General features: G+C 45.1%; 1 protein-coding gene across 1 annotated transcript in view; it reads right to left on the reverse strand.

The window, feature by feature from the left end:
• Window positions 1–645: 645 nt before the first annotated feature.
• Window positions 646–26,439, reverse strand: part of PSMD11 (proteasome 26S subunit, non-ATPase 11) — a 29,781-nt gene continuing 3,987 nt past the window's right edge. The window contains exons 2-14 of the mRNA XM_030541179.1: window positions 25,758–25,859; window positions 19,613–19,737; window positions 15,205–15,276; window positions 14,777–14,834; window positions 14,137–14,331; window positions 12,646–12,790; window positions 12,194–12,254; window positions 9,767–9,829; window positions 6,904–7,029; window positions 6,280–6,315; window positions 3,523–3,574; window positions 1,415–1,557; window positions 646–1,287 (exon numbers count right to left, since the gene is read on the reverse strand). Of these exons, the coding sequence (XP_030397039.1) occupies window positions 1,415–1,557; window positions 3,523–3,574; window positions 6,280–6,315; window positions 6,904–7,029; window positions 9,767–9,829; window positions 12,194–12,254; window positions 12,646–12,790; window positions 14,137–14,331; window positions 14,777–14,834; window positions 15,205–15,276; window positions 19,613–19,737; window positions 25,758–25,859 (1,178 nt within the window). The 3' untranslated portion in view covers window positions 646–1,287. The remainder of the gene's footprint in view (window positions 1,288–1,414; window positions 1,558–3,522; window positions 3,575–6,279; window positions 6,316–6,903; window positions 7,030–9,766; window positions 9,830–12,193; window positions 12,255–12,645; window positions 12,791–14,136; window positions 14,332–14,776; window positions 14,835–15,204; window positions 15,277–19,612; window positions 19,738–25,757; window positions 25,860–26,439) is intronic.

Consider the following 26,439-nt stretch of genomic DNA (forward strand, 5'->3'; position numbering starts at 1 on the left):
GCAGAGTTTAAAAAAATACCACAGAAAGTTAAAATATGTGGATAGAAAGCAGGAAAAGAAAAAAAAAAAAATCAGCCAGTTTAAGATTTAGTGTGAAGGCAAAATCTCTCTTGATAAAACAGAACCCTTTTATAAAATATAAATTTAGTAAGAAAACATGGAGAGAGAGAGAGAGAGAGAGAAAGAAAGGGAGACAAAGGGGAATGAATAAAGATCAGCACGACAGAGATGCAGAAGCTTACACTGCCCAAATGGCATTAAAACCTTGCTAGTAATCTCACCATAAAATGAAACATGCTGGAATACACCATGCTCCACCTCCCATGTATATCGCTTTGAAACAGTAACTAGTGAGTGCTACACAAGCTCATTCCAGAGGGGCCGATTTGTCTTACATCAGATGTTTAAGGAAATATACTATACAGCAGAGGTGAATAATGACGATCTGATCAGTGCCTATGCTAGCAGACTGCCTTCTCACTTGGACATTTGGTTCTCACAGAGAGGTGAACACTCAGAGAACACCTGCTCAATTGTTCTTCCCAACACTGCGAGGGGACAGGGGGGTTAAAACATTTAGAGTCTAGCCTATTTTAAAACAATAGCATGCAATACAGGCCTCCAGGGGAACCCTGTGCTGTTCCCTTTGTTAGAAGCAGGCCTAGATATAGACAATTGCAGCCGTTACTTCTACCCTTTGAGCTGATCGAGCTCAGTGGCAATTCTGAAGTGGGTTCCCTATGTGTGGGCTTCTGGGAGTCAATATGGATTTGCGGGGGGGGGCGGGGGGGAGGTATTAAAGGTGCTAAGATTTAAAAATAAACCAGCAGTCTGTACATAAGGGTTTTTTGGTTCAGTACAAATGGAATAAAACGTGGCTTCTTATACACTGTCAGTAAGTCTCCGATTCCAGAGTAGAGGGAAGAAATGGAACTGTTTCCTTGGCAGCCGGGTAGCTATTGAGGACAAAACCTTGCCACTGCTGTACTCTCTCTGCCATCCCTCAGGAAGTGGAAAGCACATGTTTAGGTAGTGTAAGCCTTTTTCCTTTTATTTAGAATCCCTCTTTTTTTAAACAATATTTCCCCCCCGATACAAAGTTTGGCCAGTAAATGTTACATGGAAACTGGAACACGCATCGTATGGAATACAAGATGCACCGGATGAGGACGTTTAAAAACTTTCCGAGCGAAAAGTAGAACAAAGAAAAAAGTCTCCTAGCATTTTCCCAAAGGTTTCACTCTCCTGTCACACACACTCTCCAAATGACAGCTACCAAAGTCAACTCTGCAAGAGAAAAGAGCCACTGTCAATCAAGGGGAAGGAAGCAAAAAGCATAGGCACACGCTCTACCTAGGCTTAGGAGCCAAAAGAAATGAACCTGAGCAATTGTGTGCTCCTCACACCCACTCACCTATGTTAGCTTCTTGGCTTTGTTGTAGAGTGAATCCACTACTTTACTCATATTCTGAATAGTCTCAAGAGCAGCTTCGTACGTTTTGTCTACTGGCGGCTCGTCAAAGATAATCAGGACTCCCTCCCCTTGGTCCAGGATTCCTATAAACACAAAGCTCTGGTTACACAGCAGTGCGCGTGCGAGCTAGACAGACTTCCGAGAGCTTCTTCTGTCAGATCGAGCCATCAAGTCTCAGGCTGGACCTTGTGCCTATGCTGTGGTGGCCTCCAGGGTTTGGAATTCATTTCCACTGGCATTTATCCAGCCATCTCCCCATATTAAACATCTGGCCCTTGCCCCTCCAGCCAGGGTTTGTGACCACTGCTCCCCTAGCATCTCTCTCACCCCTAGAGCTACATAGTAGAGAAGGGTGGTTTTAGGGATTGGGGCGCGGTTCTACAGCACAAAACAAGTTCTTTGGTGGAAACATTTTATTTATAAAAATGGTTTTCCTGCCTTCCAAGTTTTAGCTAAGCACATGCTAGAGAGAACAGTAAGTCTATCACAGTGTGTATGGAGGAAAGGTGTCAGGATCTCCTCTGACCCAGGCTTACTGGCACTACTCCAGCACCTGGCTAATCTGTTCTTTGCAACATAACATTGCAGGGGATGTGGAATAGGGGATCCAGAAGGCAGCACTTTGGAAACCCGCTTTGTGCGAGAGCAGCCTACTGGGACGGGAGGGAAGGGAAATCTTACTCAGGGGGGATCTCCACCCCATCTCCAATTATCAGTCTAGCGAGCTTGATTCTCTGATGACGACGACTCCAGCAGCTGGGAGATTTACCCTTTCATTTTCTTGGTCCCTTTATCAATATACTTTGTATTCGGTTTCCCGCTATGCTTTAATCATTCTCTAATCAACAGGGTTGTCCCACTGACCTATCCCACGTTCATTCTGCCCGGCTAAGCTAGTAGGACTGGCTTTCTGTGCTGGGCACTCAGGACAGGAGAACCTCTTTCCTGCTACCTCCCCCGAAGCTCCTATTGGCTACGTTTTCCCAATCCCGACCAATCGGAGCTGCAGGAGGCGATGCCTGCAGCCAAGGACAGCGCACAGAGCTCTCTGCCCCCCAACCCCTAGGGGCCACAGGGACGTGGTGCTGGCCACTTCTGGGAGCGGTGCGGGGCCAGGGCAGGCAGGGAGCCTGCCTTTGCCCCGCTGTCACCCCAGAGCCCCTCCAGGTAAGTGGTGACAGGCCAGAGCCCGCACCCCAAACCCCTCCTGCACCGCAACCCCCTGCACTGAGGCCCCTGCCACACCCCTCCTGCGCCGCAACCCCTGCCACACCCCTCCTGCGCCGCAACCCCCTGCCCTGAGCTCCCTGCCACACCCCTCCTGCGCCGCAACCCCCTGCCCTGAGCCCCCTGCCACACCCCTCCTGCGCCGCAACCCCCTGCCCTGAGCCCCCTGCCACACCCCTCCTGCGCCACAACCCCCTGCACTGAGCCCCCTGCCACACCCCTCCTGCGCCGCAACCCCCTGCCCTGAGGCCCTTGCCACACCCCTCCTGCGCCGCAACCCCCTGCCCTGAGGCCCCTCCCGCACACTGCACCCCCTCCCGCACCCCAACCTCCTGTCCCAGCCCTACATTCATGGCCCTGCATGCAATTTCCCCACCCAGATGTGGCCCTTGGACCAAAAAGTTTGTCCATCCCTGTACTAGGCACTAGCCCTCCAGCATGAGGTGAATGGAAGAGTGTTCTTCAGCTCTTTGCCAGGAGTTGGCAAAGGAATTCTAGTTTCAAGTGGAAGCCATTACTGAGTATGCCAGGCACCAATGGAGCTCTCACTAGTTAGCTGGTGTCAAAAGGTTAAGTAAGAGGAAGGTGGGTCAGGATCTCCAGGATACAGCCCATAATCTTTTCAGTATTTTCCCATGTACCTCTATTTGCTTTCTAGGCCTGACAGTATCATCTGGAGTTAGAGTGATAACACTCTAGGGCATATGCTTAAGATTTGGAGAGAGACAGCAGTTAAGAGAACATACACAAGCTTCTTTCACTTGTTCATCTAAAAATGGAGTGGAAGGTGTGGAAAGATCCAACAGGGTGCAGACACTCACCATGAAATTTCTTGTCCAGGATCATCTGTGACAGTTTCCTTTCCACATCAGCCTGAAATTGAAATAATCTCTTGAAGCTAACTGCAGAGCAGTGGATTTTACTACCCTCAACCCACAGACCTGACAGGATATAAAGATAAATGTCTCCAAGCAACATTTCAGCATTTGTAATTGAATATCTTTGCAAGCCATCTCTCACATACAGACTAGCTTGCAATTACAGTCAATTTTAGGCAAAGCAGGATGTCAGAGCAACCACGACCAGGAACCACTTTTTAACGATCAGAGTTCCCAAGTGACGTATTGCCTTTTCGCATCACAAAATACAATACAATCTTCATTTCATACATACTGGAATCAGCAGGGGATTTGGAGCATTCCTGCTTGACTCAGCAAGCATCTAGTTAGCTAAGCTTCACCATGCATCAGTCTTTGACGACCTGCTACAGCCAGCAAGTGGCCCATTGGGAGTCAGGCCCTTGTTCTCCACTCTTTGCTATGTTAGCAGAGCTCACAATTAAGGAATGTTTGTGCTCCCAGTGTGCGCTAGCGCCCAGGGGCTGAGTTAGGAGTGCACCATTTGGAAATGAGGCTGTATGAAGCAGCCACGTGGCCATGAGTAAAATGCTCTCCATCACCTGACATGGCAGCTCTGAGTTTAGAGCCGCTCTGACAGTCTGGGGCAAGGGCATTTCTGGAAGCTGACAGAGTGGGGATCTGCACAGTCACTGTGCCAAGTTCAGCCCTGGTGAAACTCTAGCCAAAGGAGCAACCAGTTTGGTCCACTACCTTTTAAGAGCTTTTCAAGTTAAGTCAAGGACTGTTGGAGAAGGTTTGTTCATGACAGTTACACCCTGGACTGCCATTTGCTGCCCACCTGGATTAAAAAGGGCTAAGCTGGATTCAGTGAGGGGTTACTGAGCACAGAAAATTCGACAGCATTTTACAGGGAGGCTCCTTCAGATTCTTCAAATATAGAAGAGTCAGCAAGTGGTGGGAGTGGCACGGGCAGGACCTGGGGACAGGAGGAGGGTTTTGTAAGGAAGCTCATCTCTCCCCAAGCAAAACATACACTGCAAGCATATTATATGAACCCCTGCCCTCAAGGGTGTGTGTGACAGGGTGTACCAGGCCCTGAGGCCCCTTGCAGCCAATCAGAGCTGTGACAGACCCAGACCAGTGGGGTACAGGAGTCTGGTAGAGGGCAAATATACTGGTCACTGGCTGAGTAGTTTTCTGTTCCCTGAGTGACCAGAACAGGGGCTGCACTAGAGTAATCAGGAACCTGCTATAACCAATTAAGGCAGACAGGCTGATTACCTCACCTGCAGCCAATCAGGGCACCTGGATTTAAAAAGGAGCTCACTTCAGTCAGGCCAGGTGAGGTGGGGCAGGGTGGAACGCGGGGAGGAGCCAGAGGAGAGGAAGTGCATGTGAGGAGCTGGGAGCAAGAGGCGCAAGGAGCTGAGAGTGAGAGGCTGTGCTGCTGGAGGACTAAGGAGTACAAGCGTTATCAGACACCAGGAGGAAGGTCCTGTGGTGAGGATAAAGAAGGTGTTTGGAGGAGGCCATGGGGAAGTAGCCCAGGGAAGTGTACCTGTCATGCAGCTGTTACAGGAGGTACTTTAGACAGCTGCAATCCACAGGGCTCTGGGCTGGAACCCGGAGTAGAGGGCGGGCTTGGGTTCCCCCCAAACCTCCCAACTCCTGATCAGAGACAGGAGAAGCTGACCTAGACTGTGGGGAAGATCACCAAGATGAGCAAATCTGCCAATAAGCACAGGACCCACCAAAGCAGAGGAGGAACTTTGTCAGAGAGCCCAGAAGGCACAGATAAAAGCAGCTGTAGAGCCTGAGCAGGTCAGTTGCTGACTGGGGCAAAGGTGCAAGGAAGGGCGCTCCACTCTGGCCAAAGCGAACTTGATGGGCTGCATTGCTTGAATCTGGGAACAGGAGGACCTGAGGACTCTTGCCCTAAGGTAGCAGACAGAGGTGAAGAGGCCAGGTGGGAAGGGAACCAGGGAATGTAGCAGCAACCAAGTGAGGGAAGCAGTACATGGTTGCTACCTATAGGGTCCCTGGGTTGGGACCAGAGTAGTAGGTGGGCCCAAGTTCCCTCACTGGCCACTAGGGAAGTGACCTAAATCCCAAGAAGGGGATAAGCCTCATTCAGAAGCCCAAGCAAAGGACTGGAATTGAAAGAGCTCAGAGCTCTGGTAAGGGCAGGCAGACTGTCTGGTGAGCTCTTTGTTATGGGTGTCCATCTCCCCCAGGACTGAACTTGAGAGATGACCTGGCTGGACAGCTGGGGCAGTGAGAATCAGTGAAGACAAAGTCTCCAGAAAGAAAGTCCTGGGGCAGTGCTCTATAACAGGGCAGGGAAGAACCTAAAGTTAGCCCAGAAGAGCCCGAGAACCAAGCCCAGAGACAGGGCTGAACACACTACCAAGGGCGCAACAACAGTCCTTGCTGGACCTCTGTTACCCCAGAAGGGGTTCATTCACGTCTATTGACTCTGTGTGACTTGGCCGGTGGGCTGAGTTCTAGCGAGGTCAGCAGCCTACAGGGGGCACCAGGAGAAAATGAAGAGAGGTGAGTGCACCCGTCACAGGAGGATTTCTCAGCAGTGGCATTTCCTCTAGTTGTTGTGGAGCTGGAGGTTTAATGCACTGACTTATTTCATGGTGGTCATTTGACCCCTCGGTTTCTTTGCCCTCTTTACTAAACCGTCCCACAGATTTCTAGCAATGTTCTTACCTTTGAGAGCTTGATGAGGCTGGATATGTGTTCCATCTATAAAGGGAGAGAAAGACCAATACAGACACAGGAAGTCAAGCTTTAGTTTTGCTTTTATGACAGAACAACGAGGTCTGGGTTCTTTCTACATGACAACTCAATACTCCAGCCATCTACCCCAGATGGGTTCCTTTGCTTCATCTCATTTAGACTTCAGACTACAATACAATTCTAACTGAAGGTGGACAGACCACAAACTGAACAGCTGAGTCATCATTTCACTGCTTCAGTCTAGATATAAGATTAGTATTATTCCAGCCTCACCAGTGCCTTGGAAGACCCCTTAGAGCCAAACACTGTCAATTAAGGCATTACAAACATGCCCATCTAAAGCTTAATGAAAAAATGAAAGAGCAGTTCTGGACGTTCCCCCATCAGCCCTTTAACAGCCAGTAGTTTTGAGCTGATGACAACAACTTATGGACTCAAGTGCCAGTCCACCAAGTGGTCAGCAGAACTCATCTGAGTGAGTCAAAAGACTCCCTACCACTGCAGATTATTTTACCTAGCAGCCCCTGCTTGTGTCTAAGAAGCTCATACACCAAGGATGAGTGGGGAAAAGCTGCCGGAAGTAAAGAAACTTACCTGTACTCTAGAAAAGGGTTCAATGACTCGGATCAGATTTTGTTCCAATAAGTTATCATAGAGTTTAGCCAAATGAGTGTTGATGATGGGGTCGTCCCTGAGCTCCACTTTATAATCTGTCAGAGCCTACAGGAGACATGTTGGGAACAAATAATTAGGCTGGGAGATGGTAGTGAAGACAGCCAAGTCCCCTCATCTGTCAGGGCAGACTATAGCCTCCCTTACCTCCAGCATGGTATCAGATGTTAATCTGCTACTACCCATTACCTTGGCCTGACGGTCAGTATCTGGCACCTCAGCCTAATGCTTTTCAAGCACCTTGTTGATTAGTACCTTTCTTCACATTCTTTATAATGATGTGACCCAGAGGCTTAGGTAAGCAAATGCATTTGTTCTCCTCTTTGAGAGGTTTGGCATATCAGAGTAGCTTCCTGGCCCTGTTGCTTCTCCCCTCAACTTGTGTTTTCTTCCTGAAGAATCTTTAAAAAAGGCTTCAGTCCAGGCAGATCATTTCAAATGAATGAAAATCTGAGCAGGCAGTGGATTTCTTCAGGCTTACAAGAAAGGAATATTTTATGCAGGAATGAGGAGAAGGAAGAAAGGAAGGGGTATTAGCCACAGAATTTACTCCTGGGGGAATTCTGCCCCACTGTGTAAGCGCAAAATTAATGCCCCTTGCAGATTTTTACTTTCTCCATGCAGAAAAATTGATTCATGCACCCCTCCCAGACAGAGGGGGTGGGGGAAAGGGGGTAAAAGAGAGACTATCTGGTTAGGGTATCAGGAGCAGCCGGGGGAGATGTAAAATCACCACCTCGGGGGGCAGGGCTGGCGTGAAAATGAGAGTCCCCCTCTCATGGTGCATCCGGAACTGGGGACACCCTGACCGGTGCTCCTACTGTGCACCAGGCTCCAGCTGCAAGTCCCAGCTGGCTGGACAGGCGGGGGCAAGGAGACAACCTGCACAGGCCGCTCCCAGGGCTGGGTCAGACCCACCCCCAGGAACCTCCCCCAGTTTCAGGAAACTCTGTACCCCCACCCTGCTTCCTGCCCCCATCACACCCCAGCTGCAGGGGGAGGAGTCACTGAGGGGGGAACTGCTCCCCATCTTTCCAACCCACTCATACCCAGACCTCCCCTGCTGAGCCACACACTCTGCATCTGGATCCCCCCCCCTTGCACTCAGACTCCCCTGCCAACCCCCACTCTTGCAACCAAACCATCCCCTGCTGAACCCCCCCACCACCCTGCACCAAAACCCTCACCCTGTCAAGCCCCACCCCACCTGCACCACCCCATCAAACCCGGACCCACACCCCACTGAGCCATAACCAGCTACACCTAGCCCCCCCACCCCACCCCACGGACCTCTTTGCTGAGTGCCCAGCACCCAGACCCCATACTGAGCCCCATCCCCTGCCTACCCCCAACTCAAAGCCCTCTGCTGAGCCCCAGCTACCTTTGCTTGGATCACCTGCCCATCCCCACCCACAGAGTCCCATTCCCCCCAATGAACCCTCTGATAAGGCCCTGTGCATCCAAATCTGCCCTCCCCCGCCACCACATCTGGACTCCCCACACAGAGCCATCCACACCCAGACTGCCCCACACAGAACCCTCTCACCCCACACCTTGATCCCACACACACTAAGCCCCTCCACACCTGGATCCTGCCTGGCTGAGCCTGCTTGCCCCACTCCTGGATTGGGGGGCAGGGTTGGGCATGCAAGATTCTGTCCCTCTCGCTTGCTGAGGAGCCATATAGATGTGCTAATATGCCTACTAAGGAATCTATTTGTCAAAAAAAAAAAAAAATCCTGAATCCTGAATTTTGTTGTCTGTGTTGTTATTCACATACTTGCTGACAGATATTTTGAAAAATTACCAAAATAATTGAAAAATTGTGATTATACTGTGTTTTGACACAAAATATGTAGAATTTTGCAGAGTTTTAAAACATTGTGCATAGAATTTTTCATTTTTAGCACAGAATTCCTTGAGGAGTAAAAAGTAGCCTTTTTAGAGTACTTATGACTTGAGTCTGTAGGCTTCAGCCTAATCCTCGGTGAACACAAATTCCCATTGTCCATAATTTAGTAGCTCCCTGGTCAGAAAAAACCAACTACATGAATAGGGGAGGGATAGCTCAGTGGTTTGAGCACTGGCCTGCTAAACCCAGGGTTATGAGCTCAATCCTTGAGGGGGCCATTTAGGGATTTGGGGGGTTGGTCCTGCTTTGAGCAGGGGCTTGAACTAGATGATCTCCCGAGGTCCCTTCCAACCCTCATATTCTATGAATAGCAGCAGGGTTCTGAAGGTCACAGATGTACCCTCTCTTGGCTGGAGAAAGGGACAAGTTTACAGAGCACCAGGACCCCTGCTCTGTCCCTCAGCATAAGAATTTGCTCTGTGATAATTTGTCAAGTTTCACCTCTGTTGATAAATTCTTGAGAATTTTGCATTATTCAGTGTTTCCAAGTTTCCTCCCTTTTCATATTAATAGCAAATGGTTTGTTAAGAGTATTCAGGCTTCAAACTTCATGTTGTTATGCAAATCATGTGACACTGAGCCAGAAAAGCACAAATGCTACAATCAACTAAGCAATTTTAAATGGTCTTTCAGTAAATATTCCAGCTTCAATTTTTTCCCACCAATTAGTGCTAGAACTAGACCACTTAATTGTTCACAGAAAGCAAATATGGTCAAAATGAAGTTAGTTTTCAAACTCAAGCAAATACCACAAGAACATTCTTTCTGCTATTGCTTGGCTCCATCATGAGCACTAAAACTTCCATCTTTTCACACAGTCCTCAACACTTAAAACGCAACCTCTTCCCATCTGGAGTCTTCCTGCTCACTTACCTTTTCGAAGTCTGCCAGCGATCGATTCTTACTGGCCTGTGCCACACACTTTAGAGCTTCTGTCTGCAAAGAGAAAATGGAGCTAGTGTCAGTATTTGGAGCTGTCCAGAAAAACGTTATGCCAGCTGAATGGAGCACAGAGAAAGTTCTTAACTACAAAAAGAAAGAATGTTCCCTTTGCAACAAAGTTCCATGTTTGTTTAATTCCATATACACAGAACAAGATCAGCTGACCACAGAGGAAGGAAAAAGCCCAACAGTTGCAGGTCACCCAGTATCACAACAGCTTCATGCTAACAAAGGACTGGAGTTCTGTAATGTTTGAGAGCTGCAGCAAAAGGATGCGGTTCCTGCCTAGGTTGAACGATGGGAGTAACTTCAGTTGCAGTTCTGCAACGTGCACATTTCAGTACTGCCTTCAGAAGCTGCAAATTTAGGCATTTTTAACCAGTTAAATCACATTTCACACCTCAGTTACGCTGTCTCACGTTGGTGGGGGGAGAGGGGAGACACTAGACATACTAGTGACATGGGCTCTATTACAGGAAGCACTTCCTGCATGAGAGAGAATGTTTTAGGTCTCATCAGCCTAGTAACTGTAAGGAAGGAGAATTGTAGACAGAAACAAGGACTGAAACGTTACCCTACGTGTTAGAGTTGAGGATTCGTACTAATAAAGAGCTAAAATGGCTCTGGTAAAGATTTGCTAGGCCTGGCATATTGCAAGGATTCAGACTTTCAAATCACCCCATCATGATTAACAATGTGCTTTGCTCTCTCCCAATCCCACTTAATTGAGAACATTTCAGCAGACTCTCCCAAACAAATGGATGTTTTATACTATGGGGAAGCCGGAAACATTGCTTTTCAAGTTAATCAGCATTATTCAGGCAGCGTAGATGCATTAGAAAGGAAGTGTAGTCTAGTGGTTAGGCCACTGGTTGGAAGTCAGGGGACATGGGGTTGTGTTCTCATATCTTCTGCTAACTTAGCATGCAGCCCTGCGCAATTCATTTTCCCATCTATTAAATGGGGATAACATCCCCCTGTGAGGTCGGGAAGTAATATCTGAAGTGCTCAGATACCATGATTGTGTTTTGGGTTTTTTTGCAGGAGGGGTGGGCGGGTGGAGAGACAACAAATAGGAGCATCTTGCAGTATCTTATGCAATGGAAGATGGAGCAGCCCAATACAATAGCTGGGTAGGAAAGACCAGGGTTTATTTAGAAATATGGTACAGACAAGACACCGTTCATTCATCCTCTCTGAAATGGGTACTTCATCTTAACAATAATCAGTGCTCACCACAATCCTCTTATTAGCTAGACCTCATAATCCCCTGTGCTTTAGCAGATGGGGAAACTGAGCCAGAACAGTTAGTTACATGATTAATCAAGACCACAGAGGGTGTCAATGGTTAAGCCTGGATCAGACTGTAGGACTTCCTGGCTTAGTCCCATGTTCGGCCTACACCTCATTAAAAGCACGAGCTGGTTTGTTACTGCGGGATCACTCATGTGTACCACGGATAGATTACTTATTTTAAGACTAAGCCAGAGCCCTGGCGAACACTTTCTTTGAAGACAGGGCCTCCATATTTAAAGAATTACATGAAAAACTCTTTCATTTCAGTAGAAAAATCCCATGTGTTCTAAGATGTTAGCTGCTCAGCTTCGCCTTATATTCTTCTGGATCTCTCAAGAACTGCTCAGCTATCTCTGAATGAAGAGAGATTTTCAAAGTGAGCTAAGACAAGCAAAAGTATTACACAATTCAGCTGTATATGCTGGCCCCAAGCCTGCAAGATGCTACATCAATATGCTGAGTGCACTCAGCTTCCATTACAGGATCAGGCCTACCAGCACCCATACCAGCATTTAACAATACAGGGGAAAGCAATGAAGAGACTAACACAGTAAGTGAACTAACAAAGGGCCAGAACCTCAGCTGAAGTAGGGAGAGAGACAATCGTAGAATCGTAGACTTTAAGGTCAGAAGGAACCACCATGATCATCTAGTCCGACCCCCTACACAACGCAGGCCACAGAATCTCACCCATCCGCTCCTGCATCAAACCTGTGTCTGAGCCACTGAAGTCCTCAAATCATGGTTGAAAGACTTCAAGGTGCAGAGAATTTTCCAGCAAGTGACCCGTGCCCCACGCTGCAGAGGAAGGTGAAAAACCGCCAGGGCCTCTGCCAATCTGCACTGGAGGAAAATTCCTTCCCGACCCCAAATATGGCGATCAGCTAAACCCTGAGCATGTGGGCAAGACTCACCAGCCAGACACTCAGGAAAGAATTCTCTGTAGTAACTCAGATCCCATCCCAGCTAACATCCCACCACGGGCCATTGGGCATATTTACTGCTAATAGTCAAACACCAATTAATGAAGGAAAACTGAAAGGCTGAGAGAGTTTTCTATACCTGTCTTCCTGCATACCGCAGAGCAAGCTTCCCACTCACTAATGCCTGCACATCCTCTGGGCTGGAGAGAGAAGGGAAGGAAAAGAGCATTTACTCAACAAGTGTCACTGTGCTTCGAAATACAGGTATTAACAGTTACCTTTTCCAACTGAGCCTCAAACTTCCTGACTCTCACATGCCTCCACCTAAGTGCTCATCAAAATCATCTCACTCAGCTTTTCCATTATAAAACTAAAATGTCTTGGACTTAATTTCTAATGAGAAACTGGGCATTCCCAGGAGACACGAGATTACAAGGCTCAAATATTAAAGAAATAGACGCTCTGGTTTAAAAACAAAAGCACTGGCTGAGTGTGGTTGCTTCAGTTGTGTGGTTAGCTATGAGACTGGAATAGGCAATTCCTCTCCTGTTCCAATGAAAGTGTTCTTCCCATAACCTATGTTCCACCTACGTGTTGAGCATGATTTTGCACAGCAACATGTATTTCAATGCAGTGATGGCTTTTGGGCTGTCAATTGAATCATATCCCTCAAATGCCTCATAAAAATAGGAATAGGCTGTTTTCCAGTCCTTTTCTTCTGCTGCGTGGATAATACCTGTTGAGAGAGGGAAAAACAGGCAGAAGTCAAACTCAATTCTGCATTCAACTGGAGGCAAATGAAAGTGTGGCTGCTTAACACTGCATGTCACACTTTACTGCAAGGGACACTTTTCCTTGAAACGCACTCATTCCTGAAGTCCTCTAAACCCTAGTTCTCTCTTCCACGTCGAGTAAAACAGAGCGAGAGCAAACTCAGAAAAACTTGCACAAAAGCTGTGGCTCTAGCAAGATAAAACAAGCAATGAAGTGCTGAAACATATGTTGCACCTCCTCTCTCTGTCTAGACAAGGTCTACAGTACTAGCTTCTCCAAATGATACACATTAGAAAAGTTATGGGACCCCTGGAATTGCAGGCTGAAGGCATCTTCCCACACTCATTAGTACCAATGATGGCTTCATCAGTTTTGCCTGGTCAGACAGAGGTTCCAAGCGACTGAACTGCTGCATGAATTTACCACCAGACTGAAATAGGGAAATCTGCAGCTGCAACAAATAGCAGCAGAGCTAGTGCTTTCACTGTTGCCAGCCTGTGAGATTTTAGTATGAGTCTCATGGTATTGTGTGTTTTACTTAACGTTCCAGCTCCTGAAGTCAAGTGAGTACATGACATTCTAACCTTTCATTTAAAGACTTTCCAGGCCTTACAGCTGCAGAGGAAAACTTGAAAATATGACCCAAGTGCACCCAGGAGGCTTAAGTGCCAGAAGGCAAAGAAAAACCCTAAAATTTTTAAAATCTAATGATTTTTAAACCACTCATTTTGGGGTTTGATGTGTATGCAGAAACAACACAGCAATGAAAGTGGTTTAAGAAAGCATGAGTCTCCACGTATAAACTGAGGCGATCAGAGGGTTGAGGAATAGTCATCTAGATCAGTTGTGAGCACCTCAAATAAACATTGATCACATTGACAGCATTTCAATTCTTAGAATCATAGAATATCAGGGTTGGAAGGGACCTCGGGAGGTCATCTAGTCCCACCCCCTGACAAAGCAGGACCAATTCCCAACTAAATCATCCCAGCCAGGGTTTTGTCAAGCCTGACCTTAAAAACCTCTAAGAAAAGAGGTTCCACCACCTCCCTAGGTAACCCATTCCAGTGCTTCACCACCCTCCTAGTGAAAAAGTTTTTCCTAATATCCAACCTAAACCTCCCCCACTGCAACTTGAGACCATTACTCCTTGTTCTGTCATCTGCTACCACGGAGAAGTCTAGATCCATTCTCTTTGGAACCCCCTTTCAGGTAGTGGTAACATGAAGTACCACATCGGTCACATCAGACAGAGAAGCCATATTACAGCCCACTGATGCTGGACCTCCTTCTCTTGAAGGGCTTTACCTGACTGCATGTCCAGTGCTGCCTGCAGTTTGGGTGGGCAGTAGATTGCATTGGCCGTAGTTCGTGCAGAGGTTAAAGCTGCTCTTGCTTTTGGCAGATTGCTCAGGGCATGGTATGTCTTGCTTTCTAATAGCTGCACTTCAACCAAGAGAGCCTTGTCATCCATCTTTTTCAACTCCCGCAGGAGCTGAGATCCTGGCAAGAGACATGAACAGCAGCATTTGTAACTTGCACCAAACAGTTCTTGGGTCAGTGGGAGCAAATCAAGATCACTGTGGACAACAGCTCCTTCCCCAAAGTAATGCTGCTTTTCAGACATGCATTCAGTGCCTGGAAGAGCCCATGGTGCTCATGCCCACATTGTGTGGTTCTAAGAAAAAAACTGAAGGACGGGAAGCATAACAGTTCAGTCTGGATCAAGAGTACAGTAGTCTTGGATCAAAGTGGGATATGAAAGAACTAGGGACAGGAGACCAGTTATTAAGATGGAAGATTTGATACAGCACTGAGAATGTAACGTCTTTGGGTCCCTACTAGACTGGTCAAAGTGTCCTGGTACATAATACAACTCATCATTCCCCATATCAGCCTCATTTTTAATTTGGAAGCAGTGAACTATTGCCACCTGGTGGCAACTTACCTAGCTGTAATGCCTCTTGGTATCTCTTTGTATCGAAGTACAAAGACACCAGTCTCGCCTGCAGAAGAGAAAAAGAATTGCTGTGAGGAAAGTCAGAGAAAGGTAACAGATTCTGCAAAATGAAAATTAGTATTCTCATTAATTTGCACTTATTGGCTGTTATTTGCTTTGTACCGTCTAATTCCAAACACTGTCTGGAAGCTCTGCTGGATCTAAACACAACTGAGGAAAATACTCTCCCACCAAGAACAATCTGTCCAAGTTGCCCCATAAAGGGTAACAAATCTTAGAATAATCATGTTGCCCTGTCACTTGTGCAGATCTGGGGAACATAAAAAAAAGCTCTCTGCATTTATAAACAAACACTGAATACAGTCAAGTGGAAAATACAACCACATACTTTGCATCCATACACACACACACCATACCTCTAGAGCCTGGCGTAGGAAAGTCCTCTTTTCTGATTTGGCCCATTCAATACACTCTAAGCACAGGTCGACCTTAGGGGTAACAAAAAGAAATTTTTAAACCCTCTTCTTCCATTCTCTTTATTACAGGAAGATCATCCAACCTAAACAACTCAATCACTGTTCTATACACTGCAATGACAAGCAAAACAAAATGGAAAAAAGTTGGTGCTGATTCTTACCATATAGGTCTAAAGGCCTGTGCCAAATACCAAGCTCTCTGCTACAGACTAATACTAACCTTACTGAAATGAGGCACGGGTTTAAGTCAATTACCTCAGAAGCAGAGATTTCACAGCACAGTCAATGACGACATACATATCCTGTATGTTTCAATCAGCCTTGACCTTGGGATCATATAGCTAAAACATAGCCTCACATTAGGTACAACTTAATGAACATCCCACCTCAAGTGTATCAGACTTGTGTGACTTCTGTAAAATGAGGACTGTAGCAGGAACCAAGCAGAAGGCATGCATTTATCATAGAATATCAGGGTTGGAAGGGACCTCAGGAGGTCATCTAGTCCAACCGCCTGCTCAATGTGGGACCAATTCCCAACTAAATCATCCCAACCGGGGCTTCGTCAAGCTTGACCTTAAAAACCTCTAAGAAAGGAGATTCCACTACCTCCCCAGGTAACTCATTCCAGTGCTTCACCACTTCTTGTGAAAAAGATTTTCCTAATATCCAACCTAAACCTCCCCAGTGCAACTGGAGACCATTACTTCTTGTTCTGTCATCTGCTACCACAGAGAACAGTCTAGAATAGATTCATCCTCTTTGGAACCCCCTTTCAGGTAGTTGAAAGAGGCTATTAAATCCTTCCTCATTCTTCTCCTCTGCAGACTAAATAATCCCAGTTCCCTCAGCCTCTCCTCATAAATCATGCGCTCCAGCCCCCTAATCATTTTTGTTGCCCTCCACTGAACTCTTTCCAATTTTTCCACATCCTCCTTGTAGTGTGGGGCCCAAAACTGGACACAGTACTCCAGATGAGGCCTCACCAATGCCAAATGGAGGGGATTGATTACGTCCCTTGATCTGCTAGTAATGCTCCTACCAACATACCCCAAAATGCCATTAGCCTTCTTGGCAACAAGGGCACACTGTTGACTCATATTCAGCTTCTTGTCCACTGAAAGCCCTAGGTCTTTTTCTGCAGAACTGCTGCCAAGCCATCCGGTCCCTAATCTGTAGCAGTGCATGGGATTCTTCCACTCTAAGTGCAGGACTCTGTTCTTGTCCTTGTTGAACCTCATCAGATTTCTTTTGGCCCAATCCTCTAATTTGTCTAGATGTTATAACCTCATGGGAATGTTGAGATAAAAGGGCTACGTTTAGAATATAAACTACCTATTATCACTAATTTACCTCGTGTCATGACTGCTGATCAATGTCTGTTACTGTATATTACATGTATTTAAAAAACCCAGAGGATAAGCAAGAGTTTCTCTCTAGCATAAGCCTGTTGTAGTCGCAGCAGAACTACACCTAGGGTGACCAGATGTCCCGATTTTATAGGGACAGTCCCGATTTTGGAGTATCTCTTATATAGGCTCCTATTACCCCCCACCCGATTTTTCACATTTGCTGTGTGGTCACCTTAACTACATCATAAGTGAAATGCGACATTTTCACTCTGTGGCAATAGTGGAGGTGTCTCCTAGTGAGAGCAAAATGCACTTGTTCCCACAGGTAAGCCCACTGCAGCAAAAGGCACAGCTGAGGTGTTTTTCCTTTAAAATCACTATTTTAGACTAACTATATTGATTCAAACAAAATTTGAGGACACAAAACCACAGCCAGATAACTGCCGAGGTGCCATCCTGTTTGTAAGACAAATGAAGAGGAACTCCCCATGGTCTGTGTTGCCACAGACGGAGCAGAAAATGAAGCATCTGGAGCTTATGGTTATGAAGAAAATCCCAAGTGTTAACATATCGTCCTGGCTCCAGTGCTATTACTGTTGCTCCTAGTTCTCTCAAAAAGCTGTAGCATGAAATCAAAACTACTCTGGGCAGTTTCAGCTCTGCTATTCAGGAGCAGCTGTGAAACTAACAAGAATAGTGTCATATCTGTTGCTTGAGAAAGCTATGATCAGCAGCAGAGACAGGCCTGGGAGATATTCAGGGGCAAGGATCAGTTACAAATGGAGACTAAAGGAAGGCAGAAGCCATCTCAGCAAGCAAGAGGCTCTGGCACATGAGAAAGCAAGCTCTCTCTTCCAACAGCCCAGTTTAATCATACACAGCGAGAGCCAGCGACTGAGACAAAGGATGGTGCCTCTGAGCAGTATCCAAGATCAGCAATCCCTGCCCTTTGTATCAACTGGAACCTGGGTCACTGGGTTTCTCACTGAGGAGTTGCCACAGGCCATTGCTAGTAGTACCCCAAATTATATGGGCCTCTGACTTGTAGAAGTCTGAAGTTTTTCAATCCCTTAGTTATATGAGTTACCCAAGGCCAGAGGAGGATAAAGTATCAGAGCCAGAACTTCAACTCAAGAATCACTTCCCCCCACAAGAATCCCTGCCAAATAGCTCTGGAGCAGCACCAAGCTACCATATTCCATCAAAGAGGTGGTAGTGTTTCTGTAGTTCTGAAATGATCTCTACTGCACACTAATAAAATACTTCAAAATTCTCTGCCCCTTCCATCCAAGAGTACTTCATAAACATTAAACCTTTCAACATCCCTATTTCAGAGAGAAAGGAAGCAGAAGCAGAGAAGTGACATTTTGTCAGTCACACAAATATGCAGAGGGGCTGGGAACAGAATCTAGATTTCTTGACTCCCTGTCCTGATCTGTAAGATGACTATGCAACTGGCATCATAGGGTTTCATTTCTCTCTGATTCCCTATCAAGCATATTTTGCTTATAAATACTTTTTTAAACGGCTAATCATACAGACTCTACCATCCTGGGGTCAAACAGTGGGGGGATCTTCTGGCTTGCAGAGAATCACCAATAAAATACTTTTACAGTTGGAGTCCCGGTGCTATTCTTCCCTGTACAAAGCTATCTTGTGGCTTGCCTCCCAATAGTGTCTAACCTCTAGGCTTGGCAGTTCAGAGCCCCGGCAACTCTGGGCTTGCTGCATCAATTATGAAAGTAAAAAAAAAAATTGCTTGAGCAATTGCCTGTGCCCTGGCACCACTTTCATTACAAATTAAGCACTGGCTCCCGAGTATGTCTGGAGCTGAATATTTTGACTGAACTGGGTGATGTCTCCCAGGCATTACTCGGAGATGCTGCTACGGTACTGTGCTAGCTTAATCAGCAGGGCGAGGTCTGCCTCTCACTGTGTCCTCCTTTCTGGACTTGTTTCTCCATCTATTTGAACATGTGTACTAGGCTTTCCATAAAAGTTGCTCAGATTTTTCCCAGTCCCCTGCATCCTCACTTCCTATCCCACATTAGCAGAAAGCGTCAGCTATACCAAAATCTACAGTCACCCAGTTTGAGGATACTCATAGGCTGGTTGCACACACATCCTAAAACAGACTCAATTAGCCACTCTGCCCAAGAAACCCAGCCTGGGGAGCTAAGACAAATGGGATGAAACTTAACCAAAGGCTTAATTTAGACTGAATGTTGTGAAACCTTTCCTATTGGTGAGATCTATTTGGCTGAGGTAGTCTCCTCAGGGAAAAGATGAAAGCTACATTAAATAGAGACTGATTATGCTTGACGGAGTCATCCATGGAATCAAAGGCAGGACTCCTGGGCTCTATTCCTTGCTCTGCCACTGTGGGCAAAATCACTGTGCCTCAATTGAGCAATGTGTAGTATGGAGAAATACTTGCCTGAAAGAGGTGTTGCAATACGGGGTTCGAGATCATATGCTGAAAGATGGTAAGTAATATACACCAAGCTCCATCCACCTTCTTAAAACTTTATAAAACCTCAATTATTCTATGAGCCATTCCAGACTTAAGGCACTCACCACTCTGGTCATGTGTTGTGACATATTGCGCCTACAGACTGAGCTCTTTGGAGCAGGTATATTGCACCTCATGAAGCATTCTGCACCCTGATCACACTATATAAATGTACAGTTTTAGTAATTTTAGTAGCAAGCAACATGATTCTCAGAAGTTTAGATAATCCAAACTAAGAATTACTTCATTCCTAGCATATTGAGGCTTCTAGAAAATCCAGTAATTTCTTTCAGTTTACATAATGATGCATGAATTAGATTTAGAGTAGCCAATACTTTATTACTGGAATATAAGCAGATGCATTACATAGTGAGCATGTCTTGTGACAATACAAATGATTCTTCACTGTACAGCAGAACAAATCAGATAGTAGTGCTGTAAGCCTTTGATGAATGAGCTCCTGTCTAAATTCAAGGGGTCTCACCTCCTGTCCTGTAGCTGCCTCCATATCAAGGAACAGATCAAGGAGAGATCGGACTAAACGGGCTGCCTTTGCTTTGCTGATGGAATTCAGGAACGGTCGAACATACTTCAGAAGTCCTCCAAGTTCTGTATTCAGGACAAACGAGCCATGAAAGAACAGCAACATTTAGGTATTCAAACAAGAAGACACAAAATAGTCTAACGTTATATTGCAATCTGGGTACTCGCTAGGTCTACACACAGCAAACGTATTATACCCATGCTTGAAAACCAGTATCGCCTTCCTGTAAGTCAGTGGTAAATGATTCCCAATGAAGAGTGTATAGTAGTTAAATAGAGACTGGAAGCCAAGACTTCTGGGTTCTATTACCGGCTCTGATGCAGATTGATTATGGGACCTCTGGCAAACCACTCAATTTGCCTATTTATAAAAGCATATAACAATACTTACCTCAAGTGTGTTTTAAGGTTCTTAATATTTGAAAAGTGCTTTGAGATTTTTGGAAGAGAGGGGCAATGGAGTTTGTAATGCAAGTGTATTCTTTGCCTGCTCTTGTTTAATATTTTAATGTACCCTCCCTCACACACCTTCACAAGAGACAGGTCAGATTCACAACATAATATACATTCAGCAGGAAGAACAGTTATGAATATGAAATTCTGCATACATTTTCTATCATGTGCATTGTTTTAGATCTTAACTTATTTTCCAGTGAACTCATTTTCTGCTCTGCTTATTAGTTTATCTTAATTTACACTTATGCAGTGCATCTCAACTTCGTGTAGTGAAGCCCCAACAGATATAGATATGGGCTATAAATACAGATCACTCAACCCTACACTGTGATGGAATGTGGCAACAAGAGCATTCAATGTTGCACACACCATCACATCAGTTTAGGAAAGGAAGAGAAGGAGGATTTCGGAAGGCAGAGCCATTAGAATTTTGCCAGGACTCAAGAGTTAACAGCTCTGCTGTTGTGATAATCACAATGGGATCTAGAGTGACAAGTTGTCCTGGTGTCTGATTAGGTTCCAGCAGCACAGAACCCCCGAGCAGAATGCTAAGGCATTGGCTCAACACTCAGGGAAGTGTGTTTTATTTCCTGCACAATCTTAACTCCCCCATCAGGTACTGACCACACCCAGTCTGACAGGACGACAGTACAAAATGGCACAGCTATAGACTATCAATAGTACACTACGATTGCACAATTTGTTTAAGATACCAGATAATCACTTTACAATTCTTACTATAAACCAAAAAGGAGAAAACTAAAATCCAAGAATTGAATAAAGGTTCTTTTTTTCAATCTCTTTATTGAAATTACTATACAAAGTACATTAAGTTCTTGTTGCTTCCCATACATTTCAGTTTTTTTGAGAGTCCAATAAAGACAGTCAAGAAACAATATTATTTCATAGAATCATAGAATGTCAGGGTTGGAAGGAACCTCAGGACGGCAGCTAGTTTAATACTGTATGTATTACTATATTTTGTGTTACTGCATAAAAATTCTCCCAGCTTTATAAGAACGTGTAGATTGTTTCCTCATACTTTTGGAGGAGTTCACATTTGTTTATTTTCAAGCCCTTAATCAATAATTACATCACAAATGAGATTACCATATTGAATTCTATCCCAAGCTTAATTTAAAAGTATTCTATCCCACTTGGTAAAGGTGGTGTGTTACCATTTCCATGTATGGGAAGCAGATCATTTTCTCACAAATGAAACCTATTAATCTTAAGTGTCCCTTCAAGTTCAATGCAGGCTCTTTTGTATCTTGTAATAATACTTGGGCACCACAAGTCATGAGTATGTTCACAACGCACTGCTAGGACTGACATGGGGAGCATGACAAAGCAACAGTTAATCTCATAATCCCACCCTGCCTGAGATCACTTTGTTCAAGATCCTTCCAATTTAGGAATTATTACTGACTGAACTTCTCCAATGTTTGAATCTACAGTGACCAGGAATTTTCATTAGTGTCGTGACCTTTTCATAAAACAAATAATGTTATTGCTACTTCACAGGCCAGCAGTGGAAGTAACAAGAGATTACAGCTTTAACGGACCATGATTTTGGTGGCATTCATTCTTAAGACACTTAAAACACAGGGATAGCTCAGTGGTTTAAGCACTGGCCTGCTAAACCCAGGGCTGTGAGTTCAATCCTTGAGGGGGCCATTTGGGGATTGGCCCTGCTTTGATCAGGGGGCTGGACTAGATGATTTCCTGAGGTCCTTTCCAACCCTAATAATCTATGATTCCACTGAAAGCTCCTAATTATACGCCCCCTAAGAGAGGTAAGTAAAGTACTTGTCATTATAGGGAGAAGGCAAAGACATCTCTTCAATGGCTTGTCTCATAACGAATGCAACCCATCACGACAGCAACAAGCTGACAACAGCCTTTTCTCCCAATGCCACAACAAATAAGAAGTTTGCCAGATATAGACTAAAACCTCTAACATAATCTTCCCTCCTGCAGTTCAAAGGGCTGCCTCTGAATCTGCCCGTTGGATTTAGGAGGAAGGGAGCACATAGGCTGAAGTGACATCTCAGATGCAATGATGGCATGAAGACACTAGTGTTTTCCCACTGAACATATCGGGCAACGCTCATTTCCCTCCAGACATGATCCTGCCTGCTTAGCTTTGGGTCACATGACTAAGTTAACTAGTAATTTCTTGTCTTCTTAAACCCCCTCCCACCCCTTCAAAATCCATCATTTTCTCAAGTAACACAAGGCACTACCTCATCTCCTGGGCACAATGCTTCTGCAGCATCCCCTGCTGGCCAGGACCAACTCAAACCTAGGTCTTCTGCATAAAGATGCAGAATGCTAATAGGCCAAAATCCCTAAAAAAACAGGATTTTCAGGTTAAACAAATATTGCACCTGATTTAAACAGCCTTGCCCAATCCCACCTGGTAATTCACCAAGTTTTATTTCACTAGAGATCTGATGCAAATGGAGGCCTAAAATGTTGAGTCACTGGGAGCACGACAGTAAATCCAGACATTTTACTAACTTGTGGCTGAGGGATTATAAATTCATACCAAGAAGCTGCGAATTCCAACAGAAATGTCTTTCCCCTTGGAATTACTGCTAACTATCTGTAGCAGTTGTTAAGTAAGTGTAGTGTTGGTAAGGAGGGAGTGACTGACAGCCCTAGACAACTGAATAGCAGCCATGAAGTATTAAGTCTGCTGCTCCCTGAGGGGAAAAAGGCAAACACACATTACAGTGCCATTCACCCAGTCCCTGACCTGAGGGAACAATGACATCCTATGGCGATGAGCAACAGTATAAGATTGGACTGATGAAGGGGTAAGTTAGTCCTTATGCCAGTTTATTTCATAGCCTCTGCCAGGACAGACGACAACAGGTCAATTGCAGCAATGCTTTTTGTAACAAGAACATTTGTTCATTAGGAAGAGATTACCAATTTATTTCATGTTAACAGCAGTTTAGTGGCATGAGAGACAGTTGTAACTTTCAAGCCCTACCAAATCAGGCTTTACCTTCCTTTCCTAAATGGTTGTTGCGTCTGTGAACTTAATTTCCTAGAGAAGAAAGGTTCTGTAGATCACCTCACTCCACCCCTAGGATTTTTAATTATTGTCCAAAATTTGCAGGGGACATCCCACTCGCTAGAACCTATGCTGCGAACTTTGCAAAGCATTCCCGACTGTAGTACTGGAGACATTTTGGGTGTGACTCTACACAAACATTATAGCACAGTGTTGAGTTCTCAGTCAAGAAACTAGGAAGCTTTGATCCTTAGGGGATTTGGGGGAGTCAATCAGTGTGGCTGAAATGCTATAAATCTTTGACTGCAATTGGTTTTGCAGTAGTTATAACTAATTCCCTGTCTGCTTTTAAAATCATCTTTTCACCAAGGCTTTTGGGAGGACTGAAGAGCAATACTAGTGACAAGAGGAAAATTTCCTCTAGAAAACACCAGTAGCAGAGCAAAATTTATAAATTTAATCAGTTTCATTCCTGCTGTTTATAATACAATGAAACTGATGAGATTTTTGAAAACGTCACTGTTTTTAGGCAGCAAAACAGAAATGTGAGATCAAATTCAGAGATATAAGCGTAGATCCTTAGATTGCAGGGAGTATTTTACCCCAGCCTGATGTAAAAGTTAGTATAACTTATGTACATAGGGCCTGGAAGAAGGCACAAGATATGACAATTTACACACACCCTTTCAATTTTGCTATCTTCACACAGCGGATGACAGAAAAAGTGGCAGTCACTTCCACCAGGCTGGGGAGTAGAAAGAGGCATCATCTCTTTTTTCCTACTTCCACCTCCCAGCAGAGCCCTGGGAAGCCCAAAACCTTCATCCTGTCCTGATCCAGGTGCGTGCACTAAATGAGCTTCTCTGAGTGCTAGTAAATCCTCTCTTCCTTCCCAATCTTTCAGAGCGTCCTTGCTGTAGTACAGGGGTTCTCAAACTGGGGGTCACAAGGTTATGTGGGGGGTCATGAGCTGTCAGCATCCCTCCCAAACCCCGCTTAACATCATTATAAATGCTGGACGTAAAATATAATTTATACGGGGGGGGGGGGTCTGCACTCAGGGGCTCGCTCTGTGAAAGGGGTCATCAGTACAAAAGTTTGACAACCACTGTAGTAGACTTACTGTCCTCCCTAGCGGACATCTGGTACATAAAACCCCAACTTTCAATCAAGCAACAATTTATAAAATTAGTACTAGTCTCAACTAAGAAGCGTTTTGGTTTGGTGGTAATCCCGTTAACAAGCCATCCTAGGAGTCACCCAAAGTGCATTACGTTGTTTGTAAAGTCTCCTGTCTCCAACTTTTATGAATCCTAGAACATTTATTCAATTCTCTCTACAACTAACTCTGCTTTATTTTTAAAAGAGGGAACTAATTTTGTATTGGCGTGATCTTAAATTACCAGTTCAGAAAGGAACAGTTTCTCTGCATTTAGGGCAACACTGGGAACAATCCACTCTGCCACAAGCTATGTTCAATTGCAAGTCAGGATGTGGCAAATGTCTAGAATACCCAGACATAACTAATTTAGTACCAACATATAAACGAAAAAGCCAAAATATGTACTTATTTATGTAAGTGGGGAATAGAACATCTGACTTTTAGAACAGACCAAAAACTGATCAACTATTCTTTAAGATCCGTCAGCACTTTTTAAGAGACTGCAGTGTTGACCAGAACACCAGAGTTAAACTCCAACTTGGTTAATTACATTCTGTTCACTTACACTTTCCAAACAACTTCAGTGTGTTAAAAAAAAAAGCACACGTTCCACAATATGTCCTGAATTACGGTTGTATATGGCTAAACTGCTGCCTGGCTACACTGTAGCTGCACATCTGCAGTGGACGGAGTGAGCTCTGTCTGAAGTTTGTGTATCAATTTGTGAAGTCTTTTTGGATGAAAAGTGCTCAATAAATGCAAGATCATTATTCTCCAACAAAAAACTGCTGAACTTTCACTGTAAGAAGAATGCTCTCTTAGAACTTTCTAGGGAAACTAAAGATAGGAATAACTGAACCAAACAATTACTGACTAGAGATGTTTCACCCACTCCTCTCCTTTCATACATCCCCAAAAGAAAGCCTGTAACACCTTCTCTTACGTAGAGTTGGTTGGGAATTTTCCAACACATTTTTCTATCAGTAAATGTTAATTTGTCAAAACAATCACCCAGTTCAAAAGCTTTTGAAAAATAAATTTAATTCTTGAGGTGTCCCGTTTCAACATTTTCCTCAAGAAAAAGTTTTAGTTTTTTATTCAAATCAACTTTTAATGTTGAACTGGTTAATTTATGCGAAGTGTAAGTTTATTTTTAAAAAGTCTTCAGTGTAAAGGGGGAACAAGGCAGGCGAGAGGGGGTGAGGAAGCGGCTAGTTTGTTTTTGTGTGTTTTTTTTTTTTAAAGATTTATTAGTTTGCAAAAATTTAAAATTAACTTCAGAACCGGAAAACAAAAAAGTTTCCAAATCTCAAAGACTCATGGGAGAGAAAGTAGCCCCCTCCACCCCAGCTCTACTCTTATGTTTGCATCTCCCTACAGACCCATCAACTTGGGTGTACATGCATGTTACAAGAACTCCAATTAGTCAGAACCCGGGCTCACCTTCCGCCTGCCCAGTCTTAGCAAGAAGTGCCCCCAGTTCCAGGATGCTCTGCTCTTTAACTTGCACTGCCTCCTCATCATTTTCCTGGACATCGCGCTTCACTAGAAGAAAGTGGAACAATACCATTTCAATCAAAACATAGAATCTACATAAAGTTTTTCACTTCTTTCCAGAAACTAACTAGTGTGTCAGGTAACAGTGGAGTCAATCTGGCTGGAATATTTATTACATACAAAATGTTAGGTACTTAGCTTTAGAAAGCTTAAAAACAGCTATTTATCAAGACCAGGGGCGGCCCGTGGGGCTCTTGTGTCTGGCCCGCCAAGCTCCCCCACCCACCTCTCTGCCTACCTGAGGGATTGCCCCCTGCAGCGCTGCAAGCCCCACACCGCTCTCTGAAGCACCTGGCAGCATACCCCTTCGGTCCGCCCCCCACACGCTCCCATTGGCCAGAACAGGGAACCGTGGCCAGTGAGAGCTTCATGGGAGATACCTGGAGGAGCAGCAAGAGCAGCAGATGCACAGAACCCTGAGCCCCTCCCCCTCGGTCTGCAGGGACACAGTTCCAGCCGCTTTCTGGAACGGAGCAGCACGGGACTGCGGGCCAGGGCAGGCATGCAGGGAGCCTGCCCTGGCCCCGGTGCGAGCCGCTGCCACCCTGGAGCCGCTCTAACTAAGCGG

Source organism: Gopherus evgoodei, chromosome 23, assembly GCF_007399415.2.
Source record: "Gopherus evgoodei ecotype Sinaloan lineage chromosome 23, rGopEvg1_v1.p, whole genome shotgun sequence".
Lineage (NCBI taxonomy): Eukaryota > Metazoa > Chordata > Testudines > Testudinidae > Gopherus > Gopherus evgoodei.